Consider the following 20,961-nt stretch of genomic DNA (forward strand, 5'->3'; position numbering starts at 1 on the left):
CCTGAAACTCTGGAAACCAAGCTGACCCTAGATCTCAGCGCAGAGTCAGGGAGAGTTGGGGGACGAGAAGAAGGGGTCATCTGAAGGGCAAGGTAGCTTGGAAGCTGAACCCGAGAAGGGAAGTTAGCAAAGGAAGAAGAGCTGGGGAAAGTCTTCTTAGCAGCAGCAGAGGAAGAAGAGGGAGAGGAAGAAGCCCAGGGGCCTCTCTGCTTCACCCCACAGGTAAGGATTCAACCTAGTGCGTTCTTGTCGTTTGCTAGAGAAGGGAGCTCTATCAGTTTACAGGGCAGAACAGCTTCGGACCCCTGAGTGCATCTGGCAAGAGATGGTGCTTGGTTTTAACACTCCCTTCCCAGCACATCCCTGTGATCTTTCTATTCCTTTCCTTCTAGAAGAAGGGTGTCTGCATTCATCCTCATCTCCCCCCTGCCCCCCGGTGTGGAAACAGACCGCTGGCCCGCAAAGATCTGGAGTCGGATCTGGATGGGCTCATTCGGGCTTCACATTTTCCAACTGAGCCTTGTATAAAATACACCAAGTGAGATTCCTCACCCTTTGTCCAGGTGGGCCTATGACCCACCCTTTAGCAAACTCCCGAAATTGGAGAGCCGTTTAGAAAAGAAGGAAAAAACAGCATAAAACAGAGTTAGAAAACAGCCATTGCATTACATTCCAGGAGAACTAAAGCTTAGGATGGGGAAGGTGCAAATCAGAGGGGTTTGCCAGAAAAAGTCACATTTGGTGCAGAAAGCGTCAGGAGGCATGACTTTGGGGGAGCGGTCATGGTGCTAATGTCATGCAGCAAAATGCGTTCCCCGAAACTTGTTGCAAAGAGCAGGAGGTCCTCATACAAAGACGAATTAATTGCAGTGGAATTGTATACCTGATTGCCCCTCCAAGAGTGCAACCAACAGTTTTTAAGCTGGTTAGGCGCAGAGCAAAATGGCTTGTAGGTTGTGTGTTTGTGCAACTCACTGTGTTGTGCCACGGGTTCCAATTAATACATGTGGAAGGTACTTCTGCCATAAACACAGTTCCTTTACAGCACCGACATTCATAAACGGCTTGCTCCCATTTGGTTTTATGGGGTTCCTGCGCCCAGTTCCCTCCAAGCAATATTTGAAATGGGGGCTCAATAGACCAGAATATGGAAGTTTTTTCTGCTCTGACTGAGAAAGGATCCTTTCCCAGATGTGCCTGAAATGTTCATTGTTTTCCCCACCCTCTTTCGTGATTTCACGGAACGGTAGAAGCTGTATCTCGTTCGGCATTGGGATAGACCTCTGAATTTTAGCTTAGTTGTGATCGAAACTACTACTGAGGTCATCTTTCTCTGACGTGGCCACCCTCCGTATGCGTTGGACTGCAGCTTCCATCATCCACAGCCAACACATCCTTCAGAGGGAACCTAGTTGGGGAAAGGGGGCACGAAGTGAGTGAGAAAGAAGACAGAGCCATGGAGGAGGGGAAAGAGAGGGGCGAGAAGAGGACAAGAGGCAGGAAGTGCCCTTACTGTAATAATCTGTCCACCACGGCTTTCTGGTGAGCAGCTTCTTCTGGACTCAGGTTTTCCAGTTCCTTCATGATCGGAGGAGTGAAGTCTTCCCCATCATCAGAGGTTTCCTCTTCCGACATCCTTGACTCCCCCATTCCATTGGGGAGGCACGAGATTTCGGGGCAAGGGTCCCCCTTCTCTGCCTGGAGGGCTCCGGCGGGCTGCTGGCTCTCCCCGTGGTGGGGATCCGACTCCGCCAGGGCTTTGATCAAGGTCTCCTTGCTTAGCCCAGATTCCAGCAGGGCTGCCAGCAGTTCCACCTGAAGGTGCGTCAGTTTGGAGACCATGGTCCCGACTTTCCTCCTCTTCTAGGACCTGCGCTTTCAACACCTTTGGCTACAAAGCTCCTTTCTGGGGCTACATCATGTTTCTGAAGTCACACGTCCAGCCGTCAGCAGAGTAGAAATGGCCGCAGATCTTCTCTCTGCAACCCCCCCAAATTTCCCCAAGACCAAAAAAAAAAAAATTAGCTGCCTCAGACCCCCCACAACTGTCCTGAGCCAGCACTGATAAAGGGACCCTCGCCTCTCTGTTTACATTGGAGCAATGCAAATTCTCCAAGGTTCATATTTATCTGTGTGCTTAGGCAAGTAACTGAACTTTGGACTTCGGCATTGCGACAGCAGTTCACAAAGTGCGTTAGGAGGGAGGGAGAGCAAAAATGGGGGAGAGAAAGCGAGAGAAGGAAGGTTCGTGGAGAGAAGGCATACAAGCACCCCACAGCAGCCATCTTCTTGCAATTGGGGGAGAAGGAGCTTCCAGTCAAGGTGAGAAGTTGAGGGGCCTCATCTAGGAAGCTCCATGGAAGCTGGAGGACTCAGGTGGGCCCTCCAGAGCCTTCCTCCGAACGAATGGAGAGCCATCTCCAGCAGGACCCCGTTGAAGGAACAGGTGCTGGGGTCCCACCCTCTGCTCCCTGCCTGGTGTGTCTTCCTTGCCTGCCTCGTCAGGGGACCTTTGAGCTGGAGGGCCACTTTGTAGACCTTCTCCTTCCTTTGCAACCTCTTTTCTCTTGTAGGGGAGGGGAGGGGAGGGGAGGGGAGGGAGGGAACAGCTTTACTCCGAGCATAAGTGCCCGCAGGAAGGCTGGGAAAGCACGTCTGATCGCGCTTCACCCTGCTTCTGTCACACAGAAAAATCACGATCCCTCAGCTCCAGGTCCGTGGAAGGGGCACAGGGCTGAGCTACTTGTTTTCTCAGAGCTGCATAACTGTGCTTTTACTGTCCCCAAAGGCAACCCAGAGACATGTCAAAATAAACACATCACAAAGTCCGAAGGCACCTTGAAGACTAGTAAGAAGACGTGTTTGATTTGTTTTGGTCCTAAATATTGGTTTTACTGGTTGATGATTAACTTGTGAACTAATATGATGGGTTGGAATTTCGTAATAATCATGCTTTTCTTTTGATCTGTGCAATGGCTTAGTAGAGGCTCGTAATGAATATTATGATTATTATTAATAACCAATTTATGGTACAATAAAGCTTCCTTGACCGGTCGCCAGAAGGACTAGGCTTAGCTTGCGAAGGCAAACGGGATATTTTAATGCCAAGCCGCCCTCTGCCCACTAATTAAGATGAAAACAATAAACAAAAGCTTGTGTGCTTCTGCGGTGTTAACGTTTTCAGGAACCCCACATATCTTAGGATGCCGCGGGACTACCCCAAACTTCCAGAGAATCCTCCCACCCAGGTTGGGGGCACCGTAATTCCCACCCAGGAGGCTTATGGGGGGCAATTCTCCAGCAGAGGGCGTGGCCAGGGCTGCCCCCTGATTGGTGCAGGGAGGAGGGGCATGGCCAATAGGGATATAAAGAGAGGTCTGCTGGCCATGAGCTCCCACCTTGAATCGGCCTCTTGGGGTTTGTTTGCTGGAGAGATTTTGAAGAGAGAGATAAGTGAACACTGGTTTAGGCAGTTTAGGGGCAGCCTAAACCAGTGTTCGCTTATCTCTCTCTTCAAATCTTTTGATTTCATGCCATAGGTAGGGATTTCTGAAGGGCAGAAACTTTTGGGTGGAAACTTTGGGTTTGGTGGAAATGGCCAACAGAACAAGAACTGAACGAAGGGGCCATCTGCCCTTTCGCTGTTGCAGAAAAACACAAGTAACTAGATTCTGTGTACCACAGTATGCAATGCACACTCTCTTTCTTCATATAGTAAAGTTGGTAACCCTAAAATCCGCTAATATAGAGGAGTTGAAGAGGGGGATGGCACTGAGAAGGTGACTGTGGCAAGCTGTGTCTCGGTGCCTTCTTGCCTATAATGGGGGTGGTATACGCGGCCTTTGGCAACCTTAGCGTGGAACAATTTAAAGACACTATGTAACGATAACCACTCACCTTGTGCAATGGTACAGCTCCAACTCAGTGGGCTCAGCCATGTTTGGCCGGAGGAGCAATGATTATCTAGGACCGGACACCTTATTTGCGGACAAGGGGCTAGCATGTTTATGTGCTGCTTGTGGCATAAGGAAACTTGCTAGGTTCGCAGAAGATTGAGGCTTGATGGCACTAGCTGTGTGCTAAACCAGAGCGTCTTTTATGTTTGTTTTGTTAGCGTAGTGTAATCTGCAATTGCCTCCTCTTTGGTTGGTAAACTAGGGTTTCTTCCTTGGAATGGGCTTGATCTTGCACCAAGCCCGAAGCTAACAAACAGATTATGAGTTTGCAATGGGTTCTTGAACATATACTTCTCGCATGATGCGGTGCTGCTAATTCAGAGAAAAGAGGATTGTTCTCTGTAGGTGGACTGAGTGGTGCCCATATTTGGATCGCAAGTGGGCAAAGGTGCTTCAGGTCCAATGCGGGACTCCTTAAGGGAGCTGCACTTTTTCCTGGGCTCCCCTGCTCCAGGCTGCATCCAAGGTTAAGGCATCCCCAGATTGATGGCTGTGCAGCCAACATGTCCAGCCAAGGAACTGCAGGCCTCTGGCTCCACTTTCAAATTGCTCTTACTGTTAGGATCTTGCTTATTTGGGATCTGCCTTTGGAATAATAGGATCTTGGACTTGGAGGGGACCATTGAAGAGGCCAGGAAGTCAGCCTCTAGGAAAGGGGCCGGTGATGCCACGGTCAAATTTCTATCTTATGCTACCGGTACTGACTGCTGTTTGTTTTTACATTTCAGGTCTGCCTCTGAATAGCTTGATGGGAAAAGGGATAGAAACAGATCCGTGTCTGTTCACCGGGAAGAAAACCTGGAGGGGGTGGGCCGGGCCGGGCCCCAAGCAAAGCAGTACATCCTTTCCAAGCATCTGCTTATTCCATCAAATGCATTGAAAGGTTATCTTTGGCTCCTGCAAAATTCTGCTTCAGAAATGCAGTGGAAGCATATTTCCTTTCTGTTGAAGTTGCCCACTCAAATGACTAAAAACAGCTTGATCAAATTTCTAAGCCTCCTAATATTCTCTCTCTCAGAATCCAAAACATTCTCGCACAATTGCAGATTCTCCATACGTGCCAACATACATGTACATATCAGCTGATATTTCATATAATTTTATTATTAGATTTTTATCAGTTTTTTATATGTATATATTTTCGCCAACTAATTTTTGCCAAACGTAATCTGGCATTTGAATTAAAGCCCATCGTCTGACGATACCGCAACATGCTATTTTATAGGCCTTGAAGAGAAAGTATAAATGCCCTAATCATCTGTTTTGGAGGTATTTCTAATTCGGATGCAGCTCCTTTTAAATCTTAATTGACATGGATATGGCATGAGTTTGTAGGTTAAAGAATCTGCGGGGGAAGATGGCCACTGCAAACGGCCCGGCCAAAGGTTTCCCCCCTTTTATGCACACATGGCTGGTGTAAAAGGGGGCAGGTCTTCACTCACAGAGCTGCAGATGCCATGCTGACTTTTATGACCTCCTGGGGATGTCTCTGACATGATTTACTCATTGTCCGCAACAGAGTACCTGACCAAATAACCCATTGTGATAAGCAGTTGTGTTGGTGTGACACAGTCCCCTTGCAGTACCCAGCAATTCCAAGACCATCGGATATAATCTGTTCCTAAGATTTCTGGATTTTTAAAGATATCTTTGTAGCAGATAACAGTCAAAGCTAACCGGCCTGTTTACAGGTTATTTACCCTTATTCTATCCAAAAATGTGAATTAGTAGGGATGTCGCCATTAAAAATTATGTTTTTCAATAGGACAAAAGGTGAATATTGTTAAAGAGAGTTTATAAAATGTATTTCATAAATTTAGTTAGCATTGGAATTGATCTATACTTTATTTTTGTCATTTATTCTATAATTGAAAAAAGCATTCTCAAAATCCCACCTACTTCTAGGCAGCTTCTATATCAGTTGCCCCCCCCCCCCCGCAGCTTAAGCAATGGCTGGAAGGCCCCCCAAAGTCCAGGTGAAAGCCTTCCAAATAATACTATTTGTTAACATTAGGTTGCAACCCCAAAGGAAGACACAGTTGAAACATGCTGGTTAATATTTTCATTATTTTAATAAAGTTTAAGTGCACTTGACTCAATCTTTCTCTTTGTTCAAAATTCTCCACAAAACTGCCATCTGAAACAAAACATCATCTCTCCCTCTGAAAGCTGGGGAGCTCTTGGGTGCTGCTGATTGGATCAATCTGATCGGAAGCGTCAAGCCACGAACAGGTTTTGCCTGTAGAGAGACCTTTCCGCTCTCCTTAGCTGAAGGAAGAGACCCCACGGGCCCATCTCATGTCAGAAATGCAGGAACTAGAAAAGGGAAAATTATTAATCTAAATTTAAAAATTGAAAACTTTAACCAAAGTATAGATTTATATAATTCTTGCCCAATGCAAGAATTCTTACCCCAAGGGCTAAGCAGCATAATTTGGGGCCAGGGGAGATCCCTAACCGATTCTCCTTCTGAGGGGACAGCAGGGACTTAAACTAGAATAAAAAAGAAGCAAAAGGCTTTCTTTAGCCTTTTGGGAAAGAGGAACCCAAGCTCATCGCGTGCTTGCAGAAACCGTAAGAGTGTCACAAAGTGAGGGGCACCTTTCAGCTTGCAGGAGTGCGGGCCGTCCGAGAAAAGCAGAAAGAAAAACCCAGCTTTGCCCGACTTGTGGCCTGCTGGGGGCACTGGCACACAATTCCCATCCTACCCGGCCTGCCAGCCCCAGCAACGTTGGATTTCTTGCTCCGCTTGTGCCAGGACGATGATCTTGTGCTCACACTCCTCCTGCAACAGAAACCTCCCCTTTTCCTGTCTAGGGTGGCAAAAAGATCAGGAATCTGGAAGCACCTTTTCCAAAGAACACATTTATTACAAGGCAGAAGCTTTTGTGAGGTGCAGCTGGCAGACCAGAAGGATCTGGGAGCACCTTTTCCAGGACACATCTTGGGAACGGAATTCGTTCTTGAACCTGTATTCCGTAGCCCTCTGTCTAGATCAGCGTTTTCCAACCTTGATAACGTTAAAACGTGTGAACTTCAACTCCCGGAATTCCCATCGCTATCCTTCTGGTGCAAAGCTAAGCTGCTCCTTTCCCCCCAGGCATTTTAAACATTTTTATAGTTCAGATTTTCAAATGTTATGACTGTATCAAACTGGAGGAGTGATTTCTTGTTAACTGCATTTATTCTCTTTAAAGCTATTTATAGTAAACGTTACAATACAGTGGTACCTCGGGATACGAACGCCTCTACTAACGAACTTTTCAGGTTTGCGGCTCTGGCCGCAAAAATTTACCTCGATGTGCGAACTCCGCCTCGGGGTACGGCCATTTTTCTGCCCTGACACGTGGTCCGCGGCCATTTTTCCGCCCGACATGTGGTCCGCGGCCATTTTCCTGCCGCGCGGCACGGCGCCCGGCCGTTCTCCCGCCCCGCTGCGCGGCCGTTCTCCCACCGCGCCGTTCTCCCGCCGTGACCGGCCTTTTTCCCGCGGCGCGGCGCCCGGCCATTCTCCCGCCCCTGACACGTGGTCCGCGGACACCAGAACGGATTAATGGTAATTACATTGAACCTTATGGGAAAATTTGCTTCGGGGTGCGACCAAAGTCAGAGGGCGGAACAGATTAACCGGATTTACATTGATCCCTATGGGGAAATTTGCATCGGGTTACGACCAACTCGGGATACGCCCAGAGTCACGGAACGGATTAAGTTCATATCCCGAGGTACCACTGTATTGGTTCTGTTGCTACCTTTGAAATCCATTGGGCAAAATGACCAACCATTTGCCTAGTTATTTTAGGTAAGAACCTTCCACTTCGTAAAATGGTAGAGTGGTTTCTTTTCTCTTAGTAGGCTACATGAGAGTTGGGAACTAGTAGCATGTACGTCAAGTTGGTCCACTGGGCAAGGAGCCTCTGTGGAGCCCAAAGCATCACGCCAATGCCCTGTCCAGCTCTGACGGTGGGGGGGGGGGAAGAGGCTTGGGGGGAGGCATCCTCTCCTGTCCTTGTCTGAATGCAGGGAAGGTCTCCCCACACCTCACCTCCCAAGTGGGAGACAGAAGTAGCGATAAAACTGAGCACAAGTCCCCACACATATTGAGCTGCAGATGTGGGGAGAGACACCTGCCTCCGCACATTCCCACAACTGACACAAAGTCTTGCATGAGAACGGAGGCCCCTCCTCCCCTTCCGAGGCTCATGCCGACATGTGGAGTCCTGCAAGCATGTCACAAACATGCTCATACACAGGGCTCTACCATTTGCTCAATGGGTGCCTCAGGACAAGCTCCAAGCGGGTGGGTGCTTCCCTGGTCCTTTTTCTCAGCAGGTAGGCCCATTTCTAACCCAAAGAAGCCAATACCCCCCCCCCCCGGTCTCTTACTCTTGAAAGGTACCCAAGGGACTCTATTAGACTACTTCAGAGTAAGTGGTTTGAAGATTGTAGCCTAAGGCCACCATATCATTATGATGAATGTGCATTACAGAACTTCTCAGCTCTCTTGGGAAAGTTGCTAGGAAGGTTAATGATGTAATTACTATTATTATCATAAAGATAATGAGTGGAATTGCCTCATTTACTTTAAATGCTGCCAAGCTATTTGCTCTTTGCTGGACTTTTCCCCAAAGGATAGCATCTCTGCAAATCCTCCTGGCAAATTCATTCTTTTCTTTCATGTTAAAGCTGTGAAGGACTGGAAGAGAAGTCTGAAGCCCCAGGTTCAGTTCTCAGACATCTGAGCTGCTGCAGAGTTCCAACAGGTGTGAGGGTGTGCAAATACGGGGGATTGCAAGATGTAACTAGCAAGACACTAAGACTTCCTCTCTGACTCCAACTCTTCTTGAACTCAACTGGATTCCTACAGAGCAAGAAGCCACAACGTGGTTGCTGAATTCTAAGTTCACATGTGCTAGTTTCTGCCCACTGGGGTTCAGAACCATCATATATGGCTTAGTGTTCTATGTGAACCTCTGTGGCTTGTTCAACAAACTACAGTTAAAACAATCATAGCTTAGTGTGTGCCAACCCAACCACTTGAAAACAAAGATATAGGATTCTTTTTTATTTTTTCATTAAGATTAACGTTTTGTTAATTGTATAAGTATAAAATAAATGAAATTTATTAAAACAACCCCCCTCCAGAGATGTTGGATTCTGTCCCCAACCTTCAACTTTCCTTGATTCCTCAGTTCAGCTTAACTGATGACAACTGACCACCTTAATTATTTGGAAGATACCTTAAGAACATGCTTGTGTGAGGGGGTTAGTTCCACTGTCCTAGGGAAGGAAATGGGCAGCAGATAAGATGGGTTTCTCTGAAATAAGGATTTTAGTCTAGGAGTGACTGATTCACATAAATCATTGGTGGTGAGCTGTTTTGTGGCTGAACAAACTCTAGAGATTCAGCCAACTGTGTTCCTTCATAAAGCAAACATTAAGTAAACCTCACACTAACAGTTGCGTAGGGACAGCTACAAGGTATGACATAACTCAATGACAATGCTATTCCATTCTTGAATTTTCAAGAAAGTGCTCACTTTATCCCCCTTTTGGTAAATATGTTTTTTTTTCTACTGTATTCTGCATAGGCTATTCCCATCTTGAGTCCAGCACAGGGCACTTCCACCCCCAATAATTTTCATTCCCCAGCCTCAAAGCAGTTTGCAATTGGCCTGCAACGGTCTTCACTGCTGCTGAAAAGCAGGAAACATGTTGAAATCATTATGAGCCAGCATGCCCTCCTACTGAACAATGGAAGAGTCCAAAAATGTAATTCAAACACTGCCCAGCCTTGAAATTTCCCCTAAACAAATAAACACACAACACCCCCTCTCACCAAACTGCTCCCCCCCATAACCCATACTGTGTTTTGCTAGGATGGCTGCTGTGTGGAAGATGGGTCCTACATAATAGAGAGAGGCTGCAGGAATTCCACTGTACTGTAAATTGCAGCTGGGATTGATTTGGGCTTTTCTGAAGTTTGCAGATTCTTACAATTCTTCCTGGGCACATGGGAACGCAGGCAAAAGGCACCGAGTGGACAAGATGTCTCTTCCAAAAAGGCAGGCTGCTTCTTTTTCTGGTTTAGCTCCTGCTTTGCAATGAGCTCAGGGGCAGGGAGAGGCAAGCTTTCTCACTGGGGCAGATCACTTTGTTCACCAGCTCCAGCCTTGCAAAAGAAAAGAGCAGTTTGGCTTCAAGCAGATCAGAGACAGGAAGAACTGCCTTGGCTCTCAAAATAGAGCAATGTCATGAAATCCAGCAGGTCCACAGGCAATTTTGAACTGGAACACAATCCTTGTGTGAAAGTGTCCATATTGGAACCAGTTCACGAAGGAGAATGATCTCGGACAGAAAGTAATGAAGCAAGACTGAGGGAACTGAACGTTTTAGTTGGAGAAAAGATGGCAGGGAGGGGGAAGGTGATAGTTATGGGTACCCCACAGGCCAAGGCCTATTTTTTTTTTTTGGGTCTCAGAATGCAGGGCATGGAATATTGGGTTTATAGGAGTGCAGGCTCCTGGTGAGTAGCAGGATCAGCTTCTTAGTGGCAAGAAGCTGTTTGACCAACGAAGGGGGTGGGATTCCCTCACTGTATGGATTCCGGAAGAGGTAAGACAGCCATTTGTTCATGAGGTTTCATTTAGATTCCAGCACTGAGCAGGGGTGGCACTTTTCAACCTTGTGGTTCTTCTTTCAGGAATAAAGAAAAAGTGAACTGTAGCCTTACTTCCAGGTAAATGAAGGTTTTTTAAAATATTTTTTTATCCCTTTATTATTTTCATAGGTAACTCAAGGCAGCGAACATACCTAATACTCCTTCCTCCTCCTATTTTCCCCACAACAACCCTGTGAGGTGAGTTGGGCTGAGAGGAGGACTGGCCCAAAGTCACCCAGCTGGCTTTCATGCCTAAGGCAGGACTAGAACTCACTGTCTCCTGCTTTCTAGTGTTCACCACTAGACCAAACCACTACACCAGAGTTACCATATGACTGTAACTTATGAGTTATCTGATGGGTTGTGAGCTTGGCTGGTGAATTTTTCTAATTCAGTTCAAATCTGTCCCTTCCCTTGTTTTTGTCAAGGCAGAGTTCCAAGGCTAAAACATCTGGATGACGTTCTTTGTGGATATGAAAACACCATTTACTTTGCTCCTCCTGTTTCTTTCTAGAAAGGAGGTAGGCCTGCCATCCTGGTTGCTCAAGGTGGGCAAGAAAAGACATGCATGGAAGACGCTGGAGTGGGGCCCCTTGAGCGATGCTCTATTTGTTCTCATAGGCTTGGATGAATGTCTGGACAGGACTACGAGGAGGAGATGTTCCATGTCAGGCACAAGCACGTTCTCCCCTGCTGGGGGCTGCACTTCTCTGCGTGTATTGTTGGGCAGTGGAGGGACACACTCAGCTGGTCAATGAGATCACTTCACAGATGGCATGGGATAGGGGCTGACAGCAGAACAGGGAATAATTTTTCCAGACCTATTTGAGGCACGTTACGTCTATCTGCCGGCTGACAAAAGTTGAAATTCTAAGTACGACAACAAATCAGATGCTTTTAACAGTGTGCAAGTTAAAACAAACCTGTTAAGTGTTTTTCAAATCAAAGGGATAGACCCACTGTGTGGCCTTCCATTTGTTGCCATTCTCTCTCTCTTCTAGTGGGATTCTTCTCTCCCAACCCGCTTTTCTTTTAATCCTGCTGCTTTTACAATTACATCTTCAGCGTCGTGAGACAAGGGAAAATACTATATGACAATATTAGGCAGATGCTTTCTCACAGCGAAGTCCACCGTCAGCCACTGAGGCTCCCCGAGGGCCTCTGGGCCAGCCCAGCCCAGCTCACCTCCCGGACCGTTGTGGGAAAAACAGGCTGGGCGCTGTGGAAGCCCTCACAGAGCTCGTGATGTAAGAAATAGCGCGGGGCGGATATAAATCTGTCTATCGGACAAACAAGTAAAATGCAGCGATGGGAGATGTGATGGATTTCCACAGCGCGCCGGGGTGTCCCGTGCCATACTTACCCCACACGGCTCAGAGCTCACATTCAAGCCTGCGCTGTGAAGCCAAAGCCACACTAACGTTTCTCGGCCTCACGGCACCCTTGCCGGAGAGCGACCAGGAGGCTGCACGGGAGGACGGCCCGAAGCGGCCGCCGGGCTGCCGCGAAGGGCGTCCGGGGCAGCCGGCGGGCAAGCAGGGGCTGCTCCGAGCTGGGTCTCCGCTGCGCCGGCCCTGCTGGCGACGGCGCCTCGCGGGGCACCCGGGCTGGGCCGGGCTCCGCCAGCGGCAGGCGGGGGCCGGGAAGCGCGCCGGGCGGCCTGAGCGCCTCCGGGCCAGCCGCGGCCTCGCTCCTTGCGCTTCGGGCTCGCCACGCCCGCCGAGAAAGGCGGCGGCTGTAGCCGGGGGGCTTTGCACAGCTTCGTCCGACCTGCCAGTCGAGGCCTCTCCGGAAAGCCCCTCTCCCGGTCCGCCCCCGTGCACGGCGCTTGACGCGGGGCGGCCGCCGAAGATCGCTCGGCAGCTACAGCGGCTGCGGTCGAGAAGGCTGTCCGGAGGGCGAGGGCTGCTGCAGCCCCGCTGCTTCCCGCGCCAAGCGGCACGGTCGCGGGCTCGACCCGGCCCCGGCCCCGGCCCCCCGCGGGCGCTCCCGGACAAGTCCACGCAGGCGCAGTAGCGCCGCCAAGCCGGGCTCCCCTCGGGGCGCACGCGCAGCTGGGTGAACGGGGCCTCCTAGCCCGTCCCCCTCTCTGCCTGGCGCCGCTCGCTCTCCCCGATGCGAGTGCGCCGGGGCACGTGAGCCTGTTGGGCCACGTGACGCGCCGCCGGCTCGCGCGGGGGTGCGTAAGCGGGCGACGCGCCGCCGCCCCGCCCCGCCCCGCCCCGCGCCCGCCAAGCCCCGCCCCCTCCGCGCGAGAGCGAGCGAGCGGCCTCCCCTCCGGCGCTCGCCCCGGCCCGCTCCGCTCCCGCCGCCGCCGCCGCCGCGCCCTCCTCCTCCTCGGTTATGAGACTCGTCCGCCGGCGCTGGAGCGCAGCTGGGTTTGTGCGGCGCGGCCGCCGCTGAGGCATCGCCGGCGCCGCCGCCTCCGCCTGGGCGGGGACCGCCTTTCCAGACCCCGCCGCCGCCATCGCCGCCAGGATGGGCCGGGAGCCGCAGCCGGGCCGCCGCTGAGGCGCGAGACGCGGAGGGAGCCGAGAGCGGGAGCGGGAGGACGACGCCGCGGTGGAGGACGGGAGAGCGGCCGGCGCCATGGCGGAGCAGACCTACTCCTGGTGAGCCGCCGCCGCCGCCGCTTCAGTCCGGGCCCCTCGCGCGCCCGGGGCCCCTCCGCGAAGCGCCCGGCCGCCGAGCCTCCCCGCTCGGACCGCGGCGGAGCTCCGGGGGCGCCGCGCTCCGCCTGCGGGGCCCGGCCGGCTGGGGGGCGGCCGGGCTGCCGCCGGACTTGGGAGCTTTTGTCCCCCGAGCAGAGGGGCCGGCCCCTTCCCCCGCTCTCGCGGGCCCAGGCCGCCCAGGGTCGCGCTAGCCTTGTTGGGGAGCCGGTCGCGGCGCAAGGTCTTGGGGATGAGCGGTGCCCCTCCGATCAGCCGGGGAGCTGATTCGGGGCCTTCTCTTGGCTGGAAAACTTGCCGATTAGGGAGCTGTAACTCAGGTCTGGCTGCTCCGCCGGATGGGAGAGGTGGAAGGCGAAGGAGCCGTGCGGGCCTTGTTGCGAAACAGGATCCTGGTCCCATCGGCCTGGCCTCCGATGGAGTCCCGGGTGCTGCAACAGAAACTCGGCGCTGTAATCCGTTTAGGCTTTAAGCAGCAGGGCATCCTGTCGGCACACTGACACGGGGATGTCTGCGCGTGTTCATCCCTTTGTTCTTGGGGAACACCCAAGCACACCTTTTGCGGTAATCTCTAAGGTACCCTCCAGCCCTTCTGTGAGGAGCATGTTTATTTGCATGGAGAAAAAGACGGAGTTGTGGAGAAGCACGTTTTCAGTGGGGGAGTGGATTTAAGAGAGAAGGCAAATCCCGCGATGTCCTTGAATGGCTTTTTTATGGTCATGCTGATGTGGGCTCCTAACAATTTGTCTAGTTGTGGTGGTAGCCTTGCTCAAAGTCTTGCTTGTGTGATGAGTGGGAATAAAAGGTGCTCGAGCTTTGCAAGTGTCTTGCAATGGCTTTTGGCCTGATATCCCCCCAAAATCATAGTGGTGAGAAAAGGCAGCCCTGTCCTTTCTGTTAATGCCTTCTTATGATGAACTCCTGCAGAGGCATGATTCATACTGCACATTAAGCTATAAAGTGGTTTTATTTTAACTATTATTTATTTACTGCTGTGGTCCAACAAGATTCCCAGTAGTTTTAGTTTAGAATATTCCTGTTAAAATATCAAAATCAGATAAATAGTACAACTGATAGTACTTCGTAAATCATGGTGTGTTGTTTAGCATAATGTGTGAAAACAGCTAGGATCTAGTGGGCTTCATTTGTAAGTGAATGGGCATAATATTGCACCTTGCTCCTAAGTGTGGTTGGGAAGTAAGTATTCATACATAAGACTCAGTAAAATCACATAAAGCAGTAAAGCATGAAGCATAACGTGCGGATGCCTTTGTTAAGTGGTGCTTTTTCATATTCCTTTGGTGAACTTTTTGTAAGATTAGGCTGATGCCACATGGCTGAAAATTCACTACAGTAGAATGTAGGCTTTGGAATTAGGCTGGGTGCTTGTGTTCCAGTGACACTACTGGCCTGAATTAGAGTAAATTGTGGGTGAATTGAGATTAAGGAACTAAACATTTAAAAGAATATTGGCTTGACATTTTATGTTTCGGCCATTACAGATCACATGCCAATTAAACTGTCCTAGAGCCAACATCCTAACTCAGATTTCAGTCCTTCTGACTTCCATGACAACTAATTGACAAAAAGAATCACAACAATATACATTTGAGAGTTCTTAAAGAACTAAAATGTGGAATTCTTCTTCTAACAGAAATACTTCTGTTTAAAGTTGACATCTGTTCCTGAGAACTAGAAAATAGTTAACATAACTCCAGTTTTTAAAAGAGAATTAAGGGAGAAGACAGGATGGACTGTCCTGTAATGTCCATTCTCAGTAAATGATAAAAATTATTGAAGAGACAATAATTAAACATACAGAAGAACAAGCCTTGCTGCTAAAGAACCAACATGGCTTCTGCAGAGATGTCAACAAGTACTTGGATCAGTTATATTCAACAGACATTGGATATCTGATGCTTCAAAAAGCTTTTGTTGATGTTCCTCATCCAAAGCTCCTGTACAGTCTTAAAACTATTCAATAAAAGAGCAGGTGTTGTCATAGATGCTCAAAATGGACAATGTTCAGTCTATAGTTTTAATTTATTTAGACTTAGGATTGAGTAGTGAGTTGGCCAGGTTTGCCAATGATACCAGTTGTAACATCAAAAGAAGATTCTGGGAACTTCAAAAGGATCTCTTCAAACTGAATGAATACTTGTCAAAATGAAAGATGCAGTTCAATGCAGCTGCAAAAAGGATCAGGTTGGCACAAAAAAATCCAAATTTCACATGTACATTGATGGGATCTGAGCTGGTGGTGAGTGATAAGGAAAAATCCTTGAAGTCATAGTGGATAACTCAAGATAATTATTAGGCCAGAGTGTGGGTGCTGTGAAAAGTTAAGTTCCAAGCTATAAATTCTTAAGAAAAGAACCAAAACTAAACCAGCCACTATAATATGGTTGGACCATACTTGGAATAGTATGTGCAGTCCTGGTCACCATACCTGAAAAAAAGGATATTGTGTCATTGAAAAAAATACAACAAAGGCATCCAAAATGATTAAGGGGCTGGAGCAGCTTCCCAGTGAAGAAAGACAAGGGCCTTGGAGTGATGATAAGATATGATAAAGATAAAATCATGCAAATTATGGAAGATATGAACATATTTTTTCTCCCTCTAGCAATATTAAGGCATGGGGTTATCTGTTGAAACTAAAGACAGGGAAATTCAATACTATTAAAAAGAAGGGTCCATTTACATAATACATGGTTAAAAGTATAGAAGCTGTTTTCTGATGTGATGTGGCCAGTTTAGGGGGTTGGATCAATTCACAGAGGATCAGTTATTAATGATTATTATTTATGGCTATGTTCTGTTTCCAAAAGTCACGGCCAGCTGATCTTAAATACCAGCTGCTAAGGAAGCAAAAGGACTGTTTTGCTTGTGAGCATCCCAAATCCATCTGATTGGCCACTGGCTTATATGGAATGCTGAGTTAGATGGTAGTTGACCTGATCTAGTAGACTCTTAAGTTCTTAATTTTGTGTCAGTATGCTTAGGACTGCAATCTGAATTTTGTAGCGATTGCTCCAAGAGGTGAGAATTCCCAAGCTATAGTATAGTGGCAGTTTGGATAGAGAAAATCTGGTTCAAATTGCTCTTTTAATTAGAAATTGCATTTGGTGGCTGTGGGCATGTCGCAGTGTTCAGGTTCAGATTTTAAGTGTTCATGTTGTGTTTCTCCTTTCCTAGTGGAATCTTGTTACCTCTATTGCTTTTTTTTTCAGTAGGTATAATATCCAAATTGGAAAAGCTATGTTTATGACAAGCAAACATTTGCTTCCAAATCAGAAAGGAGGACTTGTATCACTGTCATTTTGATTCCAGTTTGCAGGAAACCTATAACTCTTATAGAAATCAGTCCATGATTAACAGACTGTTGTTTGTACTTGCTTGATGATGACAGTCGGTTCATTGTTGAAATTGCATTTTTGTACATTGTTTTACATCAAGATTATTATGTGACTGAAAATGACAATTGAAGCAAATTCAAACACGATCAACCAAGTGTCATCAACTTTCTGTTCAGTATTAAGCTATTAGACTTTAGCTGAAACTTACTGATTTACAGTTTTTATATCTTGTCCCAATCAGGGGACTCTGGGCAAGTCATAACAGAGTACAAATATGAAAGAATAAAAAACACTGTATAAATACAAAATACCTCCCCCAAATGCTTCTGGTAAATTAAAGTAAAAGGCTCAGTGGGATAGGACCAATTCGGCCATTTTTCGAAATACCGTGAGAGAGGGGCTAGGTAGCCACTGGGGGTTGAGATTTCCAAAGTGTGGGGGCCACACAGGAAAGGCCTAGTGTCTGTTCTTGTCTACCTAACCTCTGATGGGAGGGGGGGCTCTTAATGAGCCTTCTGAAGTTTCCATCCTGGCAAGGAGGTACCTTATGTATCCTGGTGCTCTATCACATAGAAGTAATAATGACACTTTGACTTGGGCCCAACATTCTACTGGCAGCCAGTGCAGTGATTTTAGAGAAGACATTACATTGCGGTGGTGCAGTTAACGCACCAGTAGTCTCAGTGCTATGTTCTGGATCAGCTGCAGTTCTGGGTCATTTCCAAGGGCTGCCCCATGTAATGTACATTACAGCCATCAGCTGGATTGTGATAAAAGCATAGGTTCCTATTGCTAAGGCATCCTGGTCCAGTTGAGTCACAGCTGGCACACCTGAGGGACCTGAGCAAAAGGCCCCCTTACCATGGCCCCCAAGAGGGCTCCCAGCTCATAAACCAATTCCTTTGGAGGGAGCATGTCTCCATTCAGACTGACTATTGGAACCAATGTTTCTGGACACTTATTTACATATAGCAACTCAGTTTTGGAGTTAATTTAACTCCAGCATTTAATGAGTTTATTTTGCCCCATCCAAACCCTGACAGCCTCCAGCTATCAGTTCAAGCTTTCCATGGCATCCCAGGCTCATCCCAGGATGACAGGATACAGTTGAGTATGATCAGCATACTGATGGCTGCTCACCTGAAACTGGTGGATGACTTCCCTCAACAGCTTCATAGAGATGTTAAATAACATGGGTGTGAGCAGCAAGCCCTGTGGTATCCCATATTACAGCAACTATGATGTTGAGTGCTGCCTCCCATGATTACAGGTTGGAACCTTCCCTTCATGAAGAAGGGGAGCCATTGAAGATTAGTACCTCCAAATCCTGCAAAGAGTTCAGCAGGATACCATGGCCAATGGTATTGAAAGTTACCCAGAGGTGTAAAGGAACAGGAGGATCCATCTCCATTGAAGTCTTTGCAGAGGTCACCCACTAGGGTGACCAATTCTGTTTCTGTTCCATGACCAGGTTTCAGTACTGATTGGTAGGAATCCAGATAATCTGTTTCTTCCAGGATCATCTGAAGCTAAGTTGTCACCATCTTGTCAACAATCTTCCTCCAAAAGGAGAGCTTGGAGATTATAAAAAATGGCTAGATCTAGGGAAGGTTGCTTTAAGAAACAGTGCGTAACCACCTCCTGGTGTAATCATGTGTTCTCTCAAAGGGTTAGGTTAGGGTTAGGGTTAGAAAATTGATAATTTCTCTGTTCAGCCACTTACTATTGAACAGCAAAATGGAGCTAAGAAAAGCATGGATGTAAAACTCATTCCACAGAGACCCTACATTTCCTCAGGTGTAATAAGCTCAAAAGATTCCCAGACAGCAGGATGAGATCCAGTCTTGCTCACCACATTGGATTTTCTCCAGCCGGCTCTCAGCCCAGAGTGGATGCAAGTGAATTTATCTGCCAGGAAACCCACAGAATCATCTGGCAAGCCTGCAAGTGTCTTAGCCTATCCAAAAGAGTTTGGGTAACTTTGAGCATGGCTGCTGGAGTCTGTGTGGAGAAAAATTGATGCTTTGCCACCATGTGGGCTTGAAGATGACTTCTTACCAGTGCTTGATTAATCACATTCAATTTTCCCTCCCTTTTGCTCAAGGTGTGTTTTCAATCAGTTAATTTCCCTTAGCTTAATTTTCTTGGTAAACCAAAGAGCTGCTTGGGATCATCAAATGGACAGGGGTTTTGCAGGAGGGATTTTACAAATTGCTTTGGTGGCTTCTGTTTTCCAGAGGTGCAGCAGGCATGAGATGGAGCTGACTTCCAAATTGATTGGGATTTATTTATTTATTTATTATTTATTCAATTTATAATTCAATTTATATTGCCTGCATGCCCTCAGGAATCCTTCTGAATCCATCCTGTGTCTCAGATGGACCATCTGAAAGGTAGTTGAGAAGTACAATATGGCAAGGAATTGATCTGACCACAGCAAAGGACAGATATTTATGTTATCCATTTAATGTTATCCATTAATCTCATCTGCTATTTGCCCTCCCATGTGCTTTGAAGCTGATATTACTTGAGATAGGCCCATGGTCACCATGGAAGCCATGGACTTATGACCTATACCAGAGCTCCCTCTCAGGTCATAGAGATTCCCCTAGGATAATGTTTTAAGAGCTCCAACATCACCCTGAGATGACATCCAGGAGCTTATGAAGGCCACTACCTTGTAAGGATGCAGATAGTACACCAGCATTAGCCCTATCTTATCCCTAGGGCCCAACTCCATGAAGAAGTGCAAGATCTTATATCTTCTGGATAAGTAATTCTTTTTTTGGAGAGGGTACTTAAAATTAAAATATCCCGCATCTGAACCCGTATACAGGTACATGGATGTATGTCTAATTCTGGGTAGATGTATATCATGGTGTTGTTATAGGTTAATGCCATACTTAAAAAAACCCAAAGCTTTCCTTGGAACTTTACTTTTATTGGTATATTATTATAGATAAGGCTCACATGTAATTACTGTTCAGTGCCCAGTTGGAACCTTATATTTCTTTTAGCCCTTTCTAAATTCCTAACGGTTATACTCCAGGTAGTCCCTTGTTTTCCAAACGTATTGGAACTGATTACTGATTGTAATTGTGAGCCAACTGCAATGGAATTTCATTTTATTATGCACTTGGTGTATAGTGGAATGACAATAAAGTTATTGTTCTATTCTATTCTATTAGGGAGGCAGGGGTGACACGTCAAAATGGATACATGGACTTGCATCGTAGCATACTGGCTGAAGTTACTGCTTTTTCTCATAGGCTTGAGTTCTTTCCATATTAAGGACAGTTGTGAATCAGGACTGACTGAGACAATTTTACAAAAAAGCTAAAGTCTTGGCATTTCTAGGGAGGTGTCCTTAATTATGAGTTATGAGTATGCACTTAGTGGAAATACAGGTAGTTCTCATTCAGCAACTGCCTTGTTTAGCAATTGTTCACAGTTACAACGGTGACAAAAAGGTAACTTTACGGCCAGTCTTCGCATTTACAAGCTTCGCAGGTCTGTAAAGCAAAGGAAAGCTTGAAGTAAGATCATAAGCACAGTTTCAGTTTCACTTAGTGGCCGCTTCACTTAATGACCAAGTTGCTGGTCCCAATTGTGGTTGCTAAATGAGGACTACCTGTAAACAATGTATTAAAGATCTAGAAGCCTACCAGGACCAGTCTGCTTTGCCCAAGAATGTTTTTCTGAGCAATCAAGCCCCCTTTTTTCAAACCAGCAAGATGCTTACATCACATAATTGTCTCCAAATTCCAAAGAGCACTAACTTTAGTATGCTTTAATACTCTTCACACAGCAGTTTTGGAGGGCTGATATAAAAAAGTTCTCTATGAGCTAAGACTGTGCCCCTGTACAGTTACTATTATCAGATCAGTATGACTTAGTTTCCTTGAATGTAGTCAAATTCTGTTATATTGCCTGTAAAATTAGATGTGCTCTTACTGCCCATCAATTAAATTGGTGCCAATTGTAACATTCTTGCTCTGTTTTGTGCTTTAATTCTTATTTTTAATGTGTTTTGTTTTGAACCCCGGTTTGTGACTGTAATAAATCCTGTCTTATTGTAGAGAGCCATGGAGATGGCCTTGAAGGGAATATTCAGAAGCCATTACAGAAACAACAAGGCCAGAAGCATTCCTTAAGGAGTGAGTGTTAGGAAGAGACTTGAGTTGGTTCCTCCCTGACTCAGTGAGGTATAAGAGGGAGAGAAGGTAAAACATAGGACTTGTAAGATTACTGTAGCCTATCTCAATATACAGTGGTACCTCGGGATACGAACTTAATCCGTTCCGTGACTCTGGTTG

The 20,961-nt window shown here is 47.2% G+C and overlaps 2 protein-coding genes and 2 long non-coding RNA genes across 5 annotated transcripts in view; 2 read left to right on the plus strand and 2 right to left on the minus strand.

Moving 5' to 3' along the window:
- The window catches only part of HNF1A (HNF1 homeobox A), a 24,871-nt gene extending 22,759 nt beyond the window's left edge, over positions 1-2,112 (minus strand). For both annotated transcript variants that reach the window (XM_025172080.2, XM_025172079.2), the window contains exon 1: positions 1,514-2,112. In XM_025172080.2, the coding sequence (XP_025027848.2) occupies positions 1,514-1,842 (329 nt within the window). In that variant the 5' untranslated portion in view covers positions 1,843-2,112. The remainder of the gene's footprint in view (positions 1-1,513) is intronic.
- Positions 1-6,050, plus strand: part of LOC107326324 (uncharacterized) — a 10,517-nt gene extending 4,467 nt beyond the window's left edge. The window contains exon 2 of the long non-coding RNA XR_001560073.3: positions 4,685-6,050. This is a non-coding gene — a long non-coding RNA (uncharacterized LOC107326324). The remainder of the gene's footprint in view (positions 1-4,684) is intronic.
- Positions 6,010-12,751, minus strand: LOC112541654 (uncharacterized). The gene is made up of 2 exons (XR_003085641.2): positions 11,981-12,751; positions 6,010-6,272 (listed from the first exon to the last, which is right to left on the minus strand). It is a non-coding gene; the product is annotated as an uncharacterized LOC112541654 (long non-coding RNA).
- An 87-nt stretch (positions 12,752-12,838) lies between these two features.
- The window catches only part of SPPL3 (signal peptide peptidase like 3), an 82,975-nt gene continuing 74,852 nt past the window's right edge, over positions 12,839-20,961 (plus strand). Inside the window, exon 1 of the mRNA XM_088143808.1 lies at positions 12,839-13,229. Coding sequence (XP_087999934.1) covers positions 13,207-13,229 — 23 coding nt within the window. The 5' untranslated portion in view covers positions 12,839-13,206. The remainder of the gene's footprint in view (positions 13,230-20,961) is intronic.

This window comes from Python bivittatus, unplaced genomic scaffold, assembly GCF_059951505.1.
Source record: "Python bivittatus isolate LINGU-HERP-01145 unplaced genomic scaffold, Pbiv_v1 ctg000390_np1212, whole genome shotgun sequence".
NCBI classification, from domain to species: Eukaryota; Metazoa; Chordata; class Lepidosauria; order Squamata; family Pythonidae; genus Python; species Python bivittatus.